This window comes from Macadamia integrifolia, unplaced genomic scaffold (assembly GCF_013358625.1).
Source record: "Macadamia integrifolia cultivar HAES 741 unplaced genomic scaffold, SCU_Mint_v3 scaffold2537, whole genome shotgun sequence".
Classification (NCBI taxonomy): Eukaryota; Viridiplantae; Streptophyta; class Magnoliopsida; order Proteales; family Proteaceae; genus Macadamia; species Macadamia integrifolia.
This window is the reverse complement of record NW_024868780.1, coordinates 23,049-37,834: the sequence shown is the minus strand read 5'-3', so window position 1 is coordinate 37,834 and position 14,786 is coordinate 23,049. Positions and strand designations below refer to the sequence as shown.

At 35.1% G+C, this 14,786-nt stretch overlaps 1 protein-coding gene across 1 annotated transcript; it reads right to left on the bottom strand.

Annotated features, from left to right (window-relative positions):
* Nucleotides 1-10,159: 10,159 nt before the first annotated feature.
* On the bottom strand, nucleotides 10,160-11,630 carry LOC122066702 (transcription factor bHLH35-like). Its single transcript, XM_042630547.1, has 4 exons — nucleotides 11,049-11,630; nucleotides 10,745-10,963; nucleotides 10,482-10,655; nucleotides 10,160-10,392 (listed from the first exon to the last, which is right to left on the bottom strand). Exons 1-4 carry the CDS (start codon nucleotides 11,517-11,519, stop codon nucleotides 10,309-10,311), a joined length of 948 nt encoding a protein of 315 aa, XP_042486481.1. The 5' UTR covers nucleotides 11,520-11,630; the 3' UTR covers nucleotides 10,160-10,308.
* Between the last annotated feature and the right edge of the window lie 3,156 nt (nucleotides 11,631-14,786).

Here is a 14,786-nt window from a genome sequence, read left to right as displayed (position 1 = left end):
TGCTGATCCAACTGAGATGGTTCTACCTACAACACCCATTTCATGAGAGGAAAATAGAGCTTTGGATTGGTTTGCTTTTCATACTTCATTATGTCGCCAATTTTTTGTTTAATTTGACGTAGATGCTTCACTGATGTTTTGCAAAATGATATACGAGGACTCCCTACAATCCAATTTTTATGTTTACATAAATGCAATCAACTTCTTTTCTTATGATAGATATAAGTAAGGGAAAGAAAAAACTTTGTTCGAGAGCATAACCTATGCTAGTATGTGCATCTGTCTATACCTCTTCTTCCCATTTGAAAGTACATCTCTGTTTTGGAGAGGAGACAGATAGAGGGAGTGCTGGCATAAGTTACACTTCTAGATAAAGAACCACTTCCCTATAAAATAAATAAAGGGAATGAGTTCCCTGTCTGGATGCTTATTGTATGCTAGGACCTCCCTTCGTCTATCTCTCTTATCCCACAATAGAAGGTAAATTTATCATTTCATATGAGAGAGGAGAGAGGAGAGAGGAGAGAGGTAGACATAGGGAGGCATTAGTGTACAATATACATCTGGACAAGTAACATCATCACATAAATAAATAAAGACTTGCATGATAATATTTAGAAGGGAAAGGAATCTATCAGAGTGTGGCCTGTGCCATTGTTCCCACGTGTCTCTCTTTCACTCCTATGGAAAATAAACCTTTGCCTCTTGGTTTTGTGAGGAAAGAGATAGACAAAAGAGTGGTAGTGTAGGACGTGGTCTTGTGTGGTCTTGGTCAGAGGACCACATCCTTAAAAATAAATGATAAGAGACCGCACAAACTCAAAGATGACCTACAAAATTTTTTATTATTTTTTAGTAGAAAGTCAATTTTCAGATAAATATGTCAAACTCATAATTGACAAGGTACAAGACTTCAGCATTTACGGAGTGGAATTAAGCCATACTATCATTTACAACTTAGACAATGTCCTCCTAGCTAGGCAATCGACGAACTTTTTGATTTCCAGAAACATATTGAAAACTATAAAAAATAAAGTCATCAAATACAATATATCCCCAATTATGGGTTGTACATACAATGGAATGTTTGGAGATGTTCAACTGATGTATAAAGCGAGCTCTCTACAATCAATCTCCACTAAAAATCGCTCCACGTAATCCAAGAGTACCTCTGATAAGCCATTTTATCACCATTGCCTCACCTAAAAGAATAGAATCAAAGGTCATTGGTTCAGATTTTGAAATACAAAGTTACCATAGATGGTCTATGATTACTATTCCTAATCCCCTTTGATTCTTATCATTGCTCTATGATGCATCAATATTTAGTATTTGAAAGAAAAAGAGAGGAGGCATCCAAGCCTTTACACCAAATGAAGAAACGTGAGAATGCAACTCAGCAATCATAGTGAAGTGGGCCCTTGCTCTTGAATTTACTTCAGGTGAGCCCTTTTTTTATTTTTATTTTATTTTTATTTGTTGTGAGACCCTTTGTGCACTTTCCTCATATATTGAAATTTCTTTACCAGCCCTTTTTCACGTGTTATCTTTTACTTTCCAAGTAAATCAATCAGAGAGTGAAATGTGGCTTTTCGCCAACCACGTGAAAAATGTAATTGACCCCACCAAAGGATGATGAGCCAGTACACGTCACGTTACATTTGTTGTTAGAGATCATATCTAAGTGGACAGCAAGGTTACTTTCTTTTATGATAAAAGAAACAAATATAATTAAGATCAAATAAACTTTTCAAACTAGGTCTCTTCACATCCCAACATTTTCTAATGGGGAAGTCTGGTCTTATTAAAAGGTTGGTGCTAAAAAGATTGTAATAGTAATTTTTTTTGCTTTTATCTTATTTTTAAAAATTATTTAATGAATAAGAAGATTATGTCAGACACAGTTAAATGTGAAAATACTCAATTATAATGGTAGTGGGGGTAATTAGGTCTTTTCAGTACTAGTTTGGCAGGGTTCTTCTCTACATAATATAGTATCTAATATAGAGATAAAAAAGAATTTTTTAAAAAAATTAAAAGTCATTTGATATAGTTCCCATGTAAATAATAGCTAGATTTATCCTCATTGAAAAAACTGAATTAAATATTTTTAAAAATACTATAAATAGCTAAAAAGGTAACATCATAACAAGTTATTCTTTTTTTCAATTGTCTAGCATATGGATTGAAAATTCATGGATAAAATATAAATAATTTAGTAAAATTTGGATCATATTTGAATTAGCTTGGAAAGGTGGGGGAAAAAACCGTATCTTTCAGAGTTTGGCATAGGTTACACACCTAGATAGGGAACCACTTCTCATAAAATAAATAAAGGGATTGAGTTCCTTGTCCAGATGCTTATGTGTATATATATACTAGGACCTTCCTTTGTCTATCTTTCTTATCCCACATTGGAGGGTACATTTATCATTTCATATGAGAGGGGAGAGAGGAGAAAGGTAGACATAGGGAGGCATTAGTGTATAATATACATCTGGACAAGTAACATTATCACATATATAAATAAATAAATAAAGGCTTAAGTGATAATATTTAGAAGGGAAAGGAATTTGTCAATTGACTATGGTCTATGTCAATGCTCCCATGTGTCTCCCTTTTTTCCTTATTGAAAATAAACCTTTGCCTCTTGTTTTTGTGAGGATAGAGATAAACAAAAGGAGTGGTAGTGTAGGACGTGATTCGGTGTGGTCAAGGACAAAGGACTACTTCCTTAAAAATAAATGATAGAGAGAGGCCACACAAACTCAAAGATTACCAACAAATTTTTTTATTATTTTTTGGTAAAGAACCAATTTTCAGATAAATATTTCGAACTCATAATTGATAAGGCACAAGACTTCAGCATTTACGGAGTGGAATTAAGCCATACTATCGTTTACAACTTAAACAATGTCTCCTGCCTAGGCAATCGGTGAACTTGTTGATTTCCATAAACATATTGAAAACTTCAAGAAATAAAGTAAGACACCAAATACAATGTATCATGTATTCCCAATTACATGTTGCACATACAACGGAATGTTTAGAGATGTTCCATTGATATATGAAGTGAACTCTTTACAATCAACCTCCACTAGAAATCGCTCCTCTTAATCCGAGAGTACCTCCAATAACCCACTTCTAATCACCATTGCCTCATCCAAAAGAATAGAATCAAAGATCATTGATTCAGATTTTGAAGTACAAAGTTACCCTAGATGATCTTTGATTACTATTCCTAATCCCCTTCGATTCTTGTCGCTGTTCTATAATGCATCAGTATTTAGTTTTTGAAAGAAAGAGAGTGGAGGCATCCAAGCCTTTGAACCAAATGAAGAAACAAGAGAATGCAACTCAGCAGTCATAGCGATAGCTGAAGTGGGCCCTTGCACTTGAAGTTACTTTTAGGTGAGCCCTTTGTGAATTTTTATGGTGAGGCCCTTTGATCACTTTCCTCATTGAGATTTCTTTACTAGCCCTTTTTCACGTGTTATCTTTTACTTTCCAAGTAAATCAATCAGAGAGTGAAATGTGGCTATTCCCCCAACCACATGAAAAATGTAATTGACCCCACCAAAGGATGATGACCCAGTACTTATTGGGGAGGAGGGAATGGGATCCGGTTTCACATTATTTTCCATTGAGTACTCTAAGTGGACGACAAAGTTACCCTTAAACTAGTACAATTAAGATCACCTAAACTTTTCGAAGTAGGTCTCTTCACATCCCATCATTTTCTAATTGGGAAGTGTGGTCCTAGTCAAAGGTTCGTCCCAACAAGATTGTAAATGTAATTTTTTTTTATTTTGTTTTATTTTTTAAGAATTATTTAATGAATACGAAGATTTTGTTAGACTAGCTTTGTTACGCCTAGACACAAGTAAATGTGAAAATACCTAATTATAGTAATAGTGGGGTAATTAGGTCTTTTTAATATTAGCTTGGTAGGGTTCTTCTATCCTTATATAATATAATATTAGATATCTAATATAGAGATAAAAAGAAATTTTTAAAAATTTAAAAATCATTTGATATAATTTCCATGAAAAATAATAGATTTATCCTTATTGAAAAAACTGCATTAAATACTTTTGAAAATATTATAAATGACTAAAAGGTAATATTATAACAAGTTGTTTTTTTTTTAAATTGTCTAGCACATGGATAGAAAATTCATGGATAAAATATAAATAATTTAGTAAATTTTGGGTCAAATTTGAATTAGCTTGGAATAGTGGGTAAAAATTCTTATCTTTTAGAGTTTGCAAATAGTTTAGCAAATAAATAATTCGGTCATAATAATTTGAGAGTCGAATAATATGGTTTGAAAATTTTAGGATATTTACTTCTTGTCAATCAAATTTAAAAAAAAAAAAGACTAATTTTTTTGTTTCAAAAATTTTAAAGGGCGATTTACATCAACCTCCCCTGGCATTTGCCTATATTACATCCTCCCCCTAAGAGAGGTATTAGTTTTAGGTTTAAACGTAATAAACATTTTCGTTTCAAAAATTTTCAAGGGTGATTTACATCAACCTCCCCTGGCATTTGCCATGAGGGTGTTAGATTTTTTGGGTTTAAATGTAATAAACATTTTTTAGGGGGAGGATGTAATATAGGCTAACGCCAGGGGAAGTTGATGTAAATCATCCAATTTTAAAATATAAGGGAATTAGAATTAATCTAAATCCAACTCATTTCCAAAGTCTATTTTTGTATATTGAAGTTTGACCAAATTTAGGAACGCACCATGGATTTAGTTCTCGATATTGGTCTCTATTGATATCGATCTAATCTTGGATCGATATCAAAGAGGATCGGTGTGTATCGATCATTTTTTATTTTTTTTGAAAAAAAATATTTTTTTATTATTTTACCCTTGAAACGACATAGATAATCGATCCAAATCAATCAGGGATCAAAAATCAATCTCAATCAATATCGATACGGACAATACGATATCAATATTTAAAACCATGCAACACACACAAAACCACTTGAGAGTTGAGACCAGTGAAACTCAATGAAAGAGTAAAGACAAGAGTTGTAGATGGATATGAAGTCATTTTCATTTTCTATACATAGTGGGAAAGGGAACCTTAGAACCGTTTAGAATGCCCTAACGGAGGTGACTTTCCCATTGTAATTTTAATGTTTTGGCCGCTTATGCGGTGGGATCCTCCCAATGTTCATAATGACCATCACATATTGCCCTCAGGAAACACCCAACTGACATGCCAATCGATTAGACGGTCGACCATCAATCTAGGTGGATAGACCGGGGGGTGATAGATGAAAATTTAACCATATAGGTATCTTTAGAGGTTTATATATGATTACATCAGTAATGGGATCCAGCACATTGAAACCATAGAAAAAAAGCAAAAATGAAACCCATGAAACCGATATATTGTAATTTGTAAGTGCCAAAAGTGCAAGTAGTCAAATAAAATAAATTAGCTAAAGAATGCTGTTATGTCTATCTAAGATTCTTGATGTGTTTTAATGATTGATCCGATTTGATAAATTTTGATGGTGATTTTAATGAAATTTTTTTTCTTCTTTCTGAGGTCTATGACAGTAATAGAGGGTTTGGACCTATCACTGATCTTGTATAAATCGATCAGATCAGATGTGATCCAATTTGAAAGACTATATATTTGTTAGCAAGTGAGATTTGAAGATTTTTTGTGAAGATTTTTTAACGAGTGCTTCTACAACGAGTTTTGTTCGTTCTTCAAAGATTTCTATTGTAATATTTCTTCCAACATAGTGACCCATCTCCTTTTTCATCTAAGGACTTAGCACATCACATTATATTTGTATGTGAACCTCGTTAAATCTCTGTATCATCCTAAGTGAATGTGTTCATTTTTTTTTGTTTTCTTTAGTGTTTGTTATAAAATATAAATCGCCCACTAACTCATTAATGATCCTCTTTTTATTTTTTATTAACAAACCATATTTTTCTACCCAAGAAAAAATCATATTGAATAGAACAGAAGGATGGAATTCTGCATCACGTATTTAAATAATTTACTTTTTCACTAGCCTTGGCTGGGCCAGTCTGGTTTGGATTGGCCCTAGGCTGGACCTTTGGTCAGGGAAAGCAAGCCCACCCCCCTTTGATAATGTATTATACTGAGCTAAAGCCCAAAATCACTTAAGACCAACAGTCTTTACAGATAAGGAACATTCTTGCAGGCAATTTTCTCTGATCATGAATCCAAGTCTTTTTGTATTGGATAAATGATCTATACCACAATGAAGCATGAAAATGCATGTTAGAAGTTAGTGGAAGTAAGTAGGGCTATATAATCATGGAATGCTACAACATCTGCTCTCATTTCACTTTGCTCCCTTGTTCACTCTTTGATGCTCCAGTTTGAAAACTCCACACCTTTAATTTTTTCCTCTCCCTTGCTCATAAACACACTAATCTAAAGTTAGGTTTAGCACTGGAGAATCAACTTTTTTTTGCTAAAGGATAACTTTATTAAAGATAATTAAAAAACAGAAACTCAAGAAAAAAAAAAAAAAAAACTCTTCCTTCGGAATGACCATCAACAGGGACTCAAGCTACAGACTAATGAAATTAGAAATGAGGTCTTGAATCAACGTCCATTGTTAACTGATCCACAACATGAGAAGGGAGATGCCAAAGTTCACTGCCTCTTTAGCAAATTAATCAGCGATAGGATTTGCTTCCCTGAAATTATAAAAAAATTTCCGAATTGTGAAATCCAGAAAATACGTCAAGTCATCGAAGAACCAACTCTTCTAATCAATTAGAAGCAAAAGTTGTCTCCCACAATAAGAAAGTTTTTGTGCTATGACAAAGAAAAGGCAGATTACTATTACTTATTCATGGTGGGCTATGCTCCCTGCAGTGTTCACATGTTGATAGAAACTCAACAAATAACCATTATGTAGAGTTCTTTTATGCTCTTCTAGACTGTGGAGCCTTCTGGTGTAAAGGAGCTTTGTATGGTATGAACATGTCCACTAAATCACTAATATTGGACTACAGTGACATTTCAATGAGACAATTATTAAAGGTGTAAAGGATGAGTTCCAAGTACGGTCACAGAAAAAAAAAGTGTCAGGAACCTGGATCCTTTACAAATTATGGTTAGATGATTTAATCATGTTTGAATGTCTAATACAGCATCAAAGTTAGATCAGAAGGTAATTTGTCTCCATTGTCTCTTGGCTTAGGACATACTAAATACAATAAGAATCTCTTAAACCAAGAAAATAATGTAATTTTTGTACCTTTGTTTTTTCTTCTTTTCTTTTTTTCACTCAACTACTAAACATAACTTAAGTGAAAAGTAAATTATTTACTAATCATTTTACCTCAAGTGAGATAATTACAAATATATATTTATAGCGAGGATTCCTTCTTTATAAGCAATCTTAGAGAAGTGTGAGGATGAACGTTATAATCCTATTGTCCATTGATAATGAAATAGGATCTCATCTTATTTTGGACGCGTGTAGATAATCTTACCAAATCATATATATAAATTTGTGTGCATTGTGTGATTATTTGTTCTTAATTTTTTTTTTTTTTTGCATCATTTTAGAGTTAAATTTCTACATTCTCTCTATTAAGGGAACAAAGGAAAATACGGCGATACTTCTTGCTAGGGGTGTCAATTCCTAAATCGAACAGGTAAAACCGGCCAGACCAAATCGATAACAACACGGACTGAACCGAACCGAAGCCTTATTGGTTTAGTTCGGTTTGGAGTATTGCAACCCCAAAACCAAATCAAACCGCACTAGAAACCGGATGACCCCGAAACCAAACCGAAACCGGCTCAAAACCCAGACCGAAACTGAAACCAAACCAATAATAAACCGAAACACTCCAAAATTCATTAAAAAAATCAAAATTTAAATAGTTTTGTATACATTTGTATGGAAAGTCGAATCCAAACTGGACTAAAAACCAAAATCAACCCGATTACAAATCGATTTAAGAAACCGAAGACAAACTGAAACCAAATCGTACCGAAACCAAAATCAAACCGAAACTAGAATTTTCTTATTGATTCGGTTTCGATTTCAACTTTTTCATACCAAAATCAATTAAATTCAGATCAAAACCGAACCAGACCGACCGATTGACACCCCTACTTCTTGCATTTGTAATGCCGGGTGGTGAGAATACTATATTCTTATGAATCCACTTTATTTGGTTAGTTGCTTTGTAATTAAAGAAAGGATTTTACTTTCAATTTTATGTGTTTCATGAAAATGATAATTTTTTATAATGATGTAATGACTTCAGACTTCCCTTGTCAGAGTTGATTCTTCTTTTGAGTCTTTATCCTCTGAACTCCAAGACTATAAAGATAGGGATCTCAAAGCTGGATGTAGATATGATCGTCTTGAGTTAATAGGGTGTCCTTTTCGAGGGATTCTGTGAGTGCTTGATCTTTTTTGCCTTTATTTTTCTTTGTGATTTTATATAATCCCTTTTATATCTTTATTTTATAAATATTTGAGAATAAGGCAAAACGTAATTAAAAGAAAAGTGTTAAATTCTATACATATTTAAAGGTGTCATTCAAACACTATTTTTTATTCTATCACATAGTAAGAAGAAACAAAACTTAAAAGGAAAAACTTATATCCACTAACCTAAAAGCATTGTGTTTTATTAGATGTCTCTAATGAAAGTTTACCTTTAAACTTAAATTGTAAAATCGAAAAGGTACGACCGTTCATAATTTAGCAAAATGAGAATGGTATCTGTCTCAACAAGAATTTTTATTTATTTATTTATTTTGATTTGATAAAAATCACCTTACGTGATGTTTCCTGCCAAAGATTCTATTTTTGAAATCTCCACGTGGCAAAATTATAACTCAACTTTTGCCATAAATAAAGGTCTAATGCCTGAGTTGTGAGGATGCTTCTTTCTCAGAACTGGGTTCTTAAATACAACACACCCAAGAGTCTTGGTGCACCAGAAGTACGTACTGGTCAAAATCGAACAAAATCGCAGGTTGTCAGTCACGTTAATCATGGCCATATTGACTGGTCTTCTTCATTGCAGGCTTGCAGTGCTGAGTCTGCTTACCTGTTTATTTTGGTGGGAAAGGGTGGCAATGGGAGAAGGCTGGCCACACTCTTGGGTGCCTATCCTATGTCACACTTTTCTCCCAAATGATTTCATCCCTTTGCATCCCAGCCCTTCATTGGTTGAGTAATTAATTCCAAGAAATCTAACACCATATCAAATCATGGTTTTAGTACATGGTGTTTGAACCCATTAGAAAGAGTTAAAAAAAGCTAAGAGAAAGCTTAAAACGATCATAGAAAATTTAATGAGCAATGATATGCATAGTCTTAGTCTTGTCCCAAATATGATTTCAAATAAAATTGATTGAAGAACAATGATCCATATAAGTAATAATTGAGATTTTCCGAACTTCTAATGCCAGACTCCTTTCTTTTTTACTTCTATTTATTTTACTTTCATTATTCCCTTCTGCTTTTGCTAGGGTTCATGTAGCTACCACATTAAGTTGGGATAATGACTGGGTTTTGTTGTTGTATTTAATCGAGTAACGGTTACCTTCAAAGCCGATACTATACTAATGCGGCATTGGCAAGGATCATCCATATTAAACAAAATTACCCTTGATTTTCCCTTAAAATAGGTTTCACCACATGGATCCTAACCCTTCAATCCACTTTAATCACATAATAGTGCATACAAATTAAAGTAGACGTACATTCATCAATGTTTTGCATTTTATAGTATGAAAGTGATAATGGATCGAACCAGGTTCATCTCCTATGCGGTTAGCCACCCAAAAAAAAAAAAAAAACTTAAAGCTATAATACATACGGAGAAAGTTTTTTCTGCAAAATGTACCCATCAAGAGTCATAAATGTTTTACCCTTTATCGTATCGGGTCCATGATAAAGTAAGGTTCATCTCCTAGGTGGGTAATCACCCCAACTCATCTCACACCATTTATGGGGTGTGGTCCATCCCAAAGGTGGGTGGGGTGGTTGTCTGCACGCTAGGGGATCAGATCCCTCTAAATTGGATTATCAGATCCTGAGTCTGGACTGATACCAATCTGATCTAGGCGATTTCACCGATCCCAATCCGATTCTTGAAACCATGACAGGGAGAACCATCATATACTTTGGATAACACACAAGTGATTACACTAGTACCACACAACACACACTGACACACACAACCAATCTTCACATTGGAAGAGTCATAAGAAGCATTCATGAGTTCACGACAACAACCCTTTTTCTTTGTTGAAACTACAACAATAGACCCAACTCTGTAGCATTTGTTCTCACCTTCTTCAAGAGCTTTTCTACAGTAAAACCGCCCTTTTTCTTAGCCTGTAAAATGAAAAGAGAATCAAAAGATATTAGATTAGTTTCAGAGAGAAATGGAAATTTTTAGGCTATGGAGAAACAAGAATACATACCCTAAGGAAAGTGGTAGTGAGCATGTTTGCATTATCAAACTGATTAACTGAAGCACATGTGACCTGCAAACCCAGCATCTCAATCGCTCTTTGAACAAGCCCAACTGCTCCCACTCTCTTGGTACACCAAATCTTCAATATGAATCTCTCATCACCCACCATATCTGCTTCTATCTATAAAGATATAAGGGATCATACATTTTAGTTTCTTTCCTTAGAATCCTAACATGTTTGTTAAAAACTAAACAAATGAATGTGTTAACCTTTGATATAGCAGGAGGAGAAGCAAAATGATGATACTCTTGAGTATGACCCTGCAATGGTGGAGCTTCAACCTCTACAATGGTAGAGGAATCTTCCCCTGATGAGGAGGAAGCAAAGGGTAAGTTGGGTAAGTTGTGTTTCTCCATTTCTTTATCTATCTGTTGCAGTACATTCTGGAGATAAGCTAGAGCATCAATAAGAATTGATCTCTTATCCATCTGCCATCATCAACCACAATCTATTTGAGAAAATGTGTGAGTGAAAACAGAGCAAGAAAAATAATGAACAATAGAGCTCCCTTACCTTTGTAATGTTGGGGACAAGAGACCTCAATGTCATGAGATGTTGATTCAAACGTTTTCTTCTCTGCCTTTCAAATACCAAATTCCTACTTGTACCCTCATTCCCATTGTTCTTCTTAGCCTCACTTTCTCCTTCCCCTTCCACCCGTTCTTCCTCCTCTTCCTCCTCGTCCTGTTGTTGCCTCTGTACTTGTTCTGGAAGCATTTTCTCTGCTTGAGCCCCAAGTGCCTGATCTTGAGGAGAATGAGAAGGAAGGGTAGGTGGATCAGCAAAAAGAGAAGTGATGAAGTGATCAGAATCATCAAATTCTTGAGGAGCCTCAGGAAGGTGGAGAGGCCACCAGTTATCGAAGCTGAAAGTAGTAGGAGCATTGTCATCAGCTGCTGCTGCTGCCATTGTTGTGTACATTCCTTCCTGCATCAAGAACCCCTCCAAGTCCAACTCCTCTGTTGCTTCAAAATGCCCATCCATCGTTTTCTTTGAATGCACAGTTCCGATTCCGAACAAGAGATGACGCAAAAGATCGAAACCGACTGGACCAAGCGACCCAACACACACAACAAAGAGTTGTTTCCGCTATTTATCACTTTCTTGTCTCGTCTAGTTATCTCTTCTTCTTCCTTCTTTTTTTTTTTTTTTTTTTTTTCTTAGAGTGTGGAGTGGGATGAAAATCCCCTGCTTTTCTTATCCCTGTGTTTTCCTTGTTTTGTTATCTGCAGAACACGACACGTGGACAATTTTAAGATCAATGGTCAAGGTTGGGTGAGGATTATTACATCCGGTGCGTTGGTCTTAAAGTTGTCCACATGTCGTGTTCTGTAGGTTGCAAAACAAGGAAAAACAGGGATGAGAAAAACAGAGGATTATTTTCCTGTGGAGTGGGGGGATGGGTTACACATTTCTTCCCTGGCCAATGGGCGGATGAAGACTCCATGCTCTCAGGAATGAAATTAGGGCTCTTCTAACCTCACTTGATTTGTGAGTCACCTAGTCACCGATCAATAAAAATGATGTCATACGGGTCCTTTATATCAGGAATCTTGTAAAATAGAGGGAATGGATGAAATATATATATATATATATATATTTTTTTTATATAAAGCAAGAGAATGCTATTCACTTGTGATGAGAGGCCACACGTAGGCATCTTTAGTGCATGAGGTGGGGGCAACATAGTCTCTTTATATCTACTTGTGTCTAGGCATAAATACACATAAAAGGGTAGTGATCTTTTTCGCTAAAAATTCTTTCAACATCTTATTGCTTTGTACTATTCATGACGCTCTCAGAATATGATATTTTCAAAGTATTGAGGTTGTGGTATTCAAAATTCACACTTATCAGGTGCACTGAAGGTGGCTATTACTTTCACTCTCCCTGCTCCCCTTAAAAAAAAAAAAAATCAAAGGTTAGGATTTTGGCTAGAGGGGAAGAGATCTGTGTATAGTCTCATAACCCTTGCACTAGCGTGGGACTAATTAGAATGCACATGCAGGGGCATTAATGAGTATACAATTTTTTATTTACATACGTTTTTATGGCCTCTTAGTATGGCTCCTAACTTTTTGTTTGTATACAAATCTATGGCCGGAACTTTATGACCACATCTTAAACAGACATCTCACCTTGCCTCCATCGTGGAAGAACTCTGACAAACAGTAGAACAACCGTGGCCGATTTTTGTATATGATTTAAACATTTTTAGTTGTTTTTTCTTGTTTTCAATAAAAAAAAAAAAAGTATATAATTTTTTATTTCATGTAAAAGTGAAAAGGTAATTTTACTTGTCCCTATATTTGGGGGTAGGAATCACATGATGAAGCAGCTTTATTTTTCCGTATGACAGTCTTTCCTACATGGATATTGTGGGAAGCAATTCCGAACTGGACAGATTATTATTGTCTAAAGACAATGCTTTATCATTCCGACCAGGTCAGATTACCATTAGTTGATAGGGTCAACATGTCCTTTTGATGCCATGCCTCCTTTTTTTTTTTTTTATGATAAGAATGCCATGCCTCTTCTCTGTTTCCGTGACTAAGCCTAAAGCAAGTCTTTCACATCCTTTACAGTTATTAAGTTGCACCATTAATGCTTTACAAAAAAAAGAAAAAAGTTGCACCATTAATGCTTTACAAAAAAAAGAAAAAAGTTGCACCATTAATGATTGTACCAGAAGCAACATTTTCATCCCTATGCATGGTTTGAGTAAGCATATTCCAGTTCTGATTCTGATCAATTTGAATCAGTTGATTCATATTAGATTTTTAGGGTTTAGATTGATTTCGTTCTATTTCGATCGAATCAGAATAAGAATCAAATACCGATACTATTGCTGATTATACTTGCCTGAACCATTTTCACGTGTGTTTGTTTTCGACATCCTTTAAAGGGGAAAAGTCTCTTTGAGTTATCGTTGTGGGCTAAGGAGTTCAAATCTTCTGCGATGAGCGGTGAGACGGTAATGAGCATCCCATGGTTGGGGTGCATCTGAGGCCCTCCTAGCTATTGGATCCTCACTGTTCACCATAGAGGATCTAGACTCCATGGGCTACTCTAGTAGTTTCTACTTTTCTCCTCTGTCCCTATTCATTTTATTAAAAAAAAAAAAATTAGAGTATCCTTGACTAGTGCTCCGCCATATGCCACTTGCTAAAAAAACCCTCTCCTTTTGATTTATTAATTGTAGATTATAGGCCATATCCTAATGTTGTATCAGGTTTGTATTAGAATCAAAGAACAAATTAATAGATTTAATGCTATATCTATAGATGATATTGACTCTCATCAAATGCAAGTAAATGTTGGTGATGAACGAACATAAAATGATGAAAGTAGAGGTAGGCAAGGGGTCGTCTAAATGCAGAAGCTACTTAGAAGGTTTCATATATTGTACAGATTCAATGTATCTAATTCGTACATATCTTCCTGTTCTTCTTTCTGTTATTTATGCCATCTAATACTGTAGGCCTATGGGGTGTCAATTATGAGCCCGCATTGGTAGGCCCGACCGAGCCCGACACGTTTACAGCCCGACCTGGACCGACCCGATTAATAAATGTGTTAGGCTTGAGTGTTCATGGTGCAAGTAGCTAGCTTGTCAGGTGCCCAACAGAATCAACACATTTATATGCCCCGCTTGAACTGACACAGCCCGACCCCCTTTAATACTATATAAAATTCATATTTTGCCACTACTAGTAAGAAACAAATTAAGCTTTCTTACCTTTTGCTTTGTAGATTTAATTTAGTTAAGCTTTATTTTGTAAGTTGTAAAGGTCATAATCTTTTCTTTTTCTTTATAGGAACAACCATAATCTCATATAATTTTTCTATTTTTTATTAAAGATTTGCCTCACATATTTTTGGGCATTTAGCCAACTTAAGAAAAGAATTTTAGGGTAGGCACGTTTAAAGCCCGTTTAGACTTAAATAGGTCCATAGCCCAACACCGACTGGCCCGATTATAAACCATACCATGCCCTCAAAACTAAGCCCGTTTACTTAAACAAGCATTCATGGTGCAAGGCTTACAAGTGGTCAAGCCCAATTAAGCCTGAGATCGGCCTGGCCCGACCGGTTGACACCCCTAGGCCTATGTGTGCATCTTTGTGAAGTTTTTTTTTTGGACACCTTTTATTCTCTTCTCACACATTGTGAGAGAGACTAGAAGCTTAGGTTGCATTTGGTAGTCATCCAAAAAACATTTTTGCCGTTTTTTGTTTTACGGAAATAAGA

What these genes read in the sequence shown, in the direction of transcription:
- LOC122066702 (XM_042630547.1), bottom strand. Translation starts at nt 11,519, where the DNA reads ATGGATGGGCATTTTGAAGCAACAGAGGAGTTGGACTTGGAGGGGTTC. An exon ending in CTCCTCCTGCTATATCAAAG is followed by an intron (nt 10,656 to 10,744) that starts GTTAACACATTC and finishes ATATCTTTATAG; the next exon opens with ATAGAAGCAGATATGGTGGG. An exon ending in TCACTACCACTTTCCTTAGG is followed by an intron (nt 10,393 to 10,481) that starts GTATGTATTCTT and finishes TTCATTTTACAG; the next exon opens with GCTAAGAAAAAGGGCGGTTT.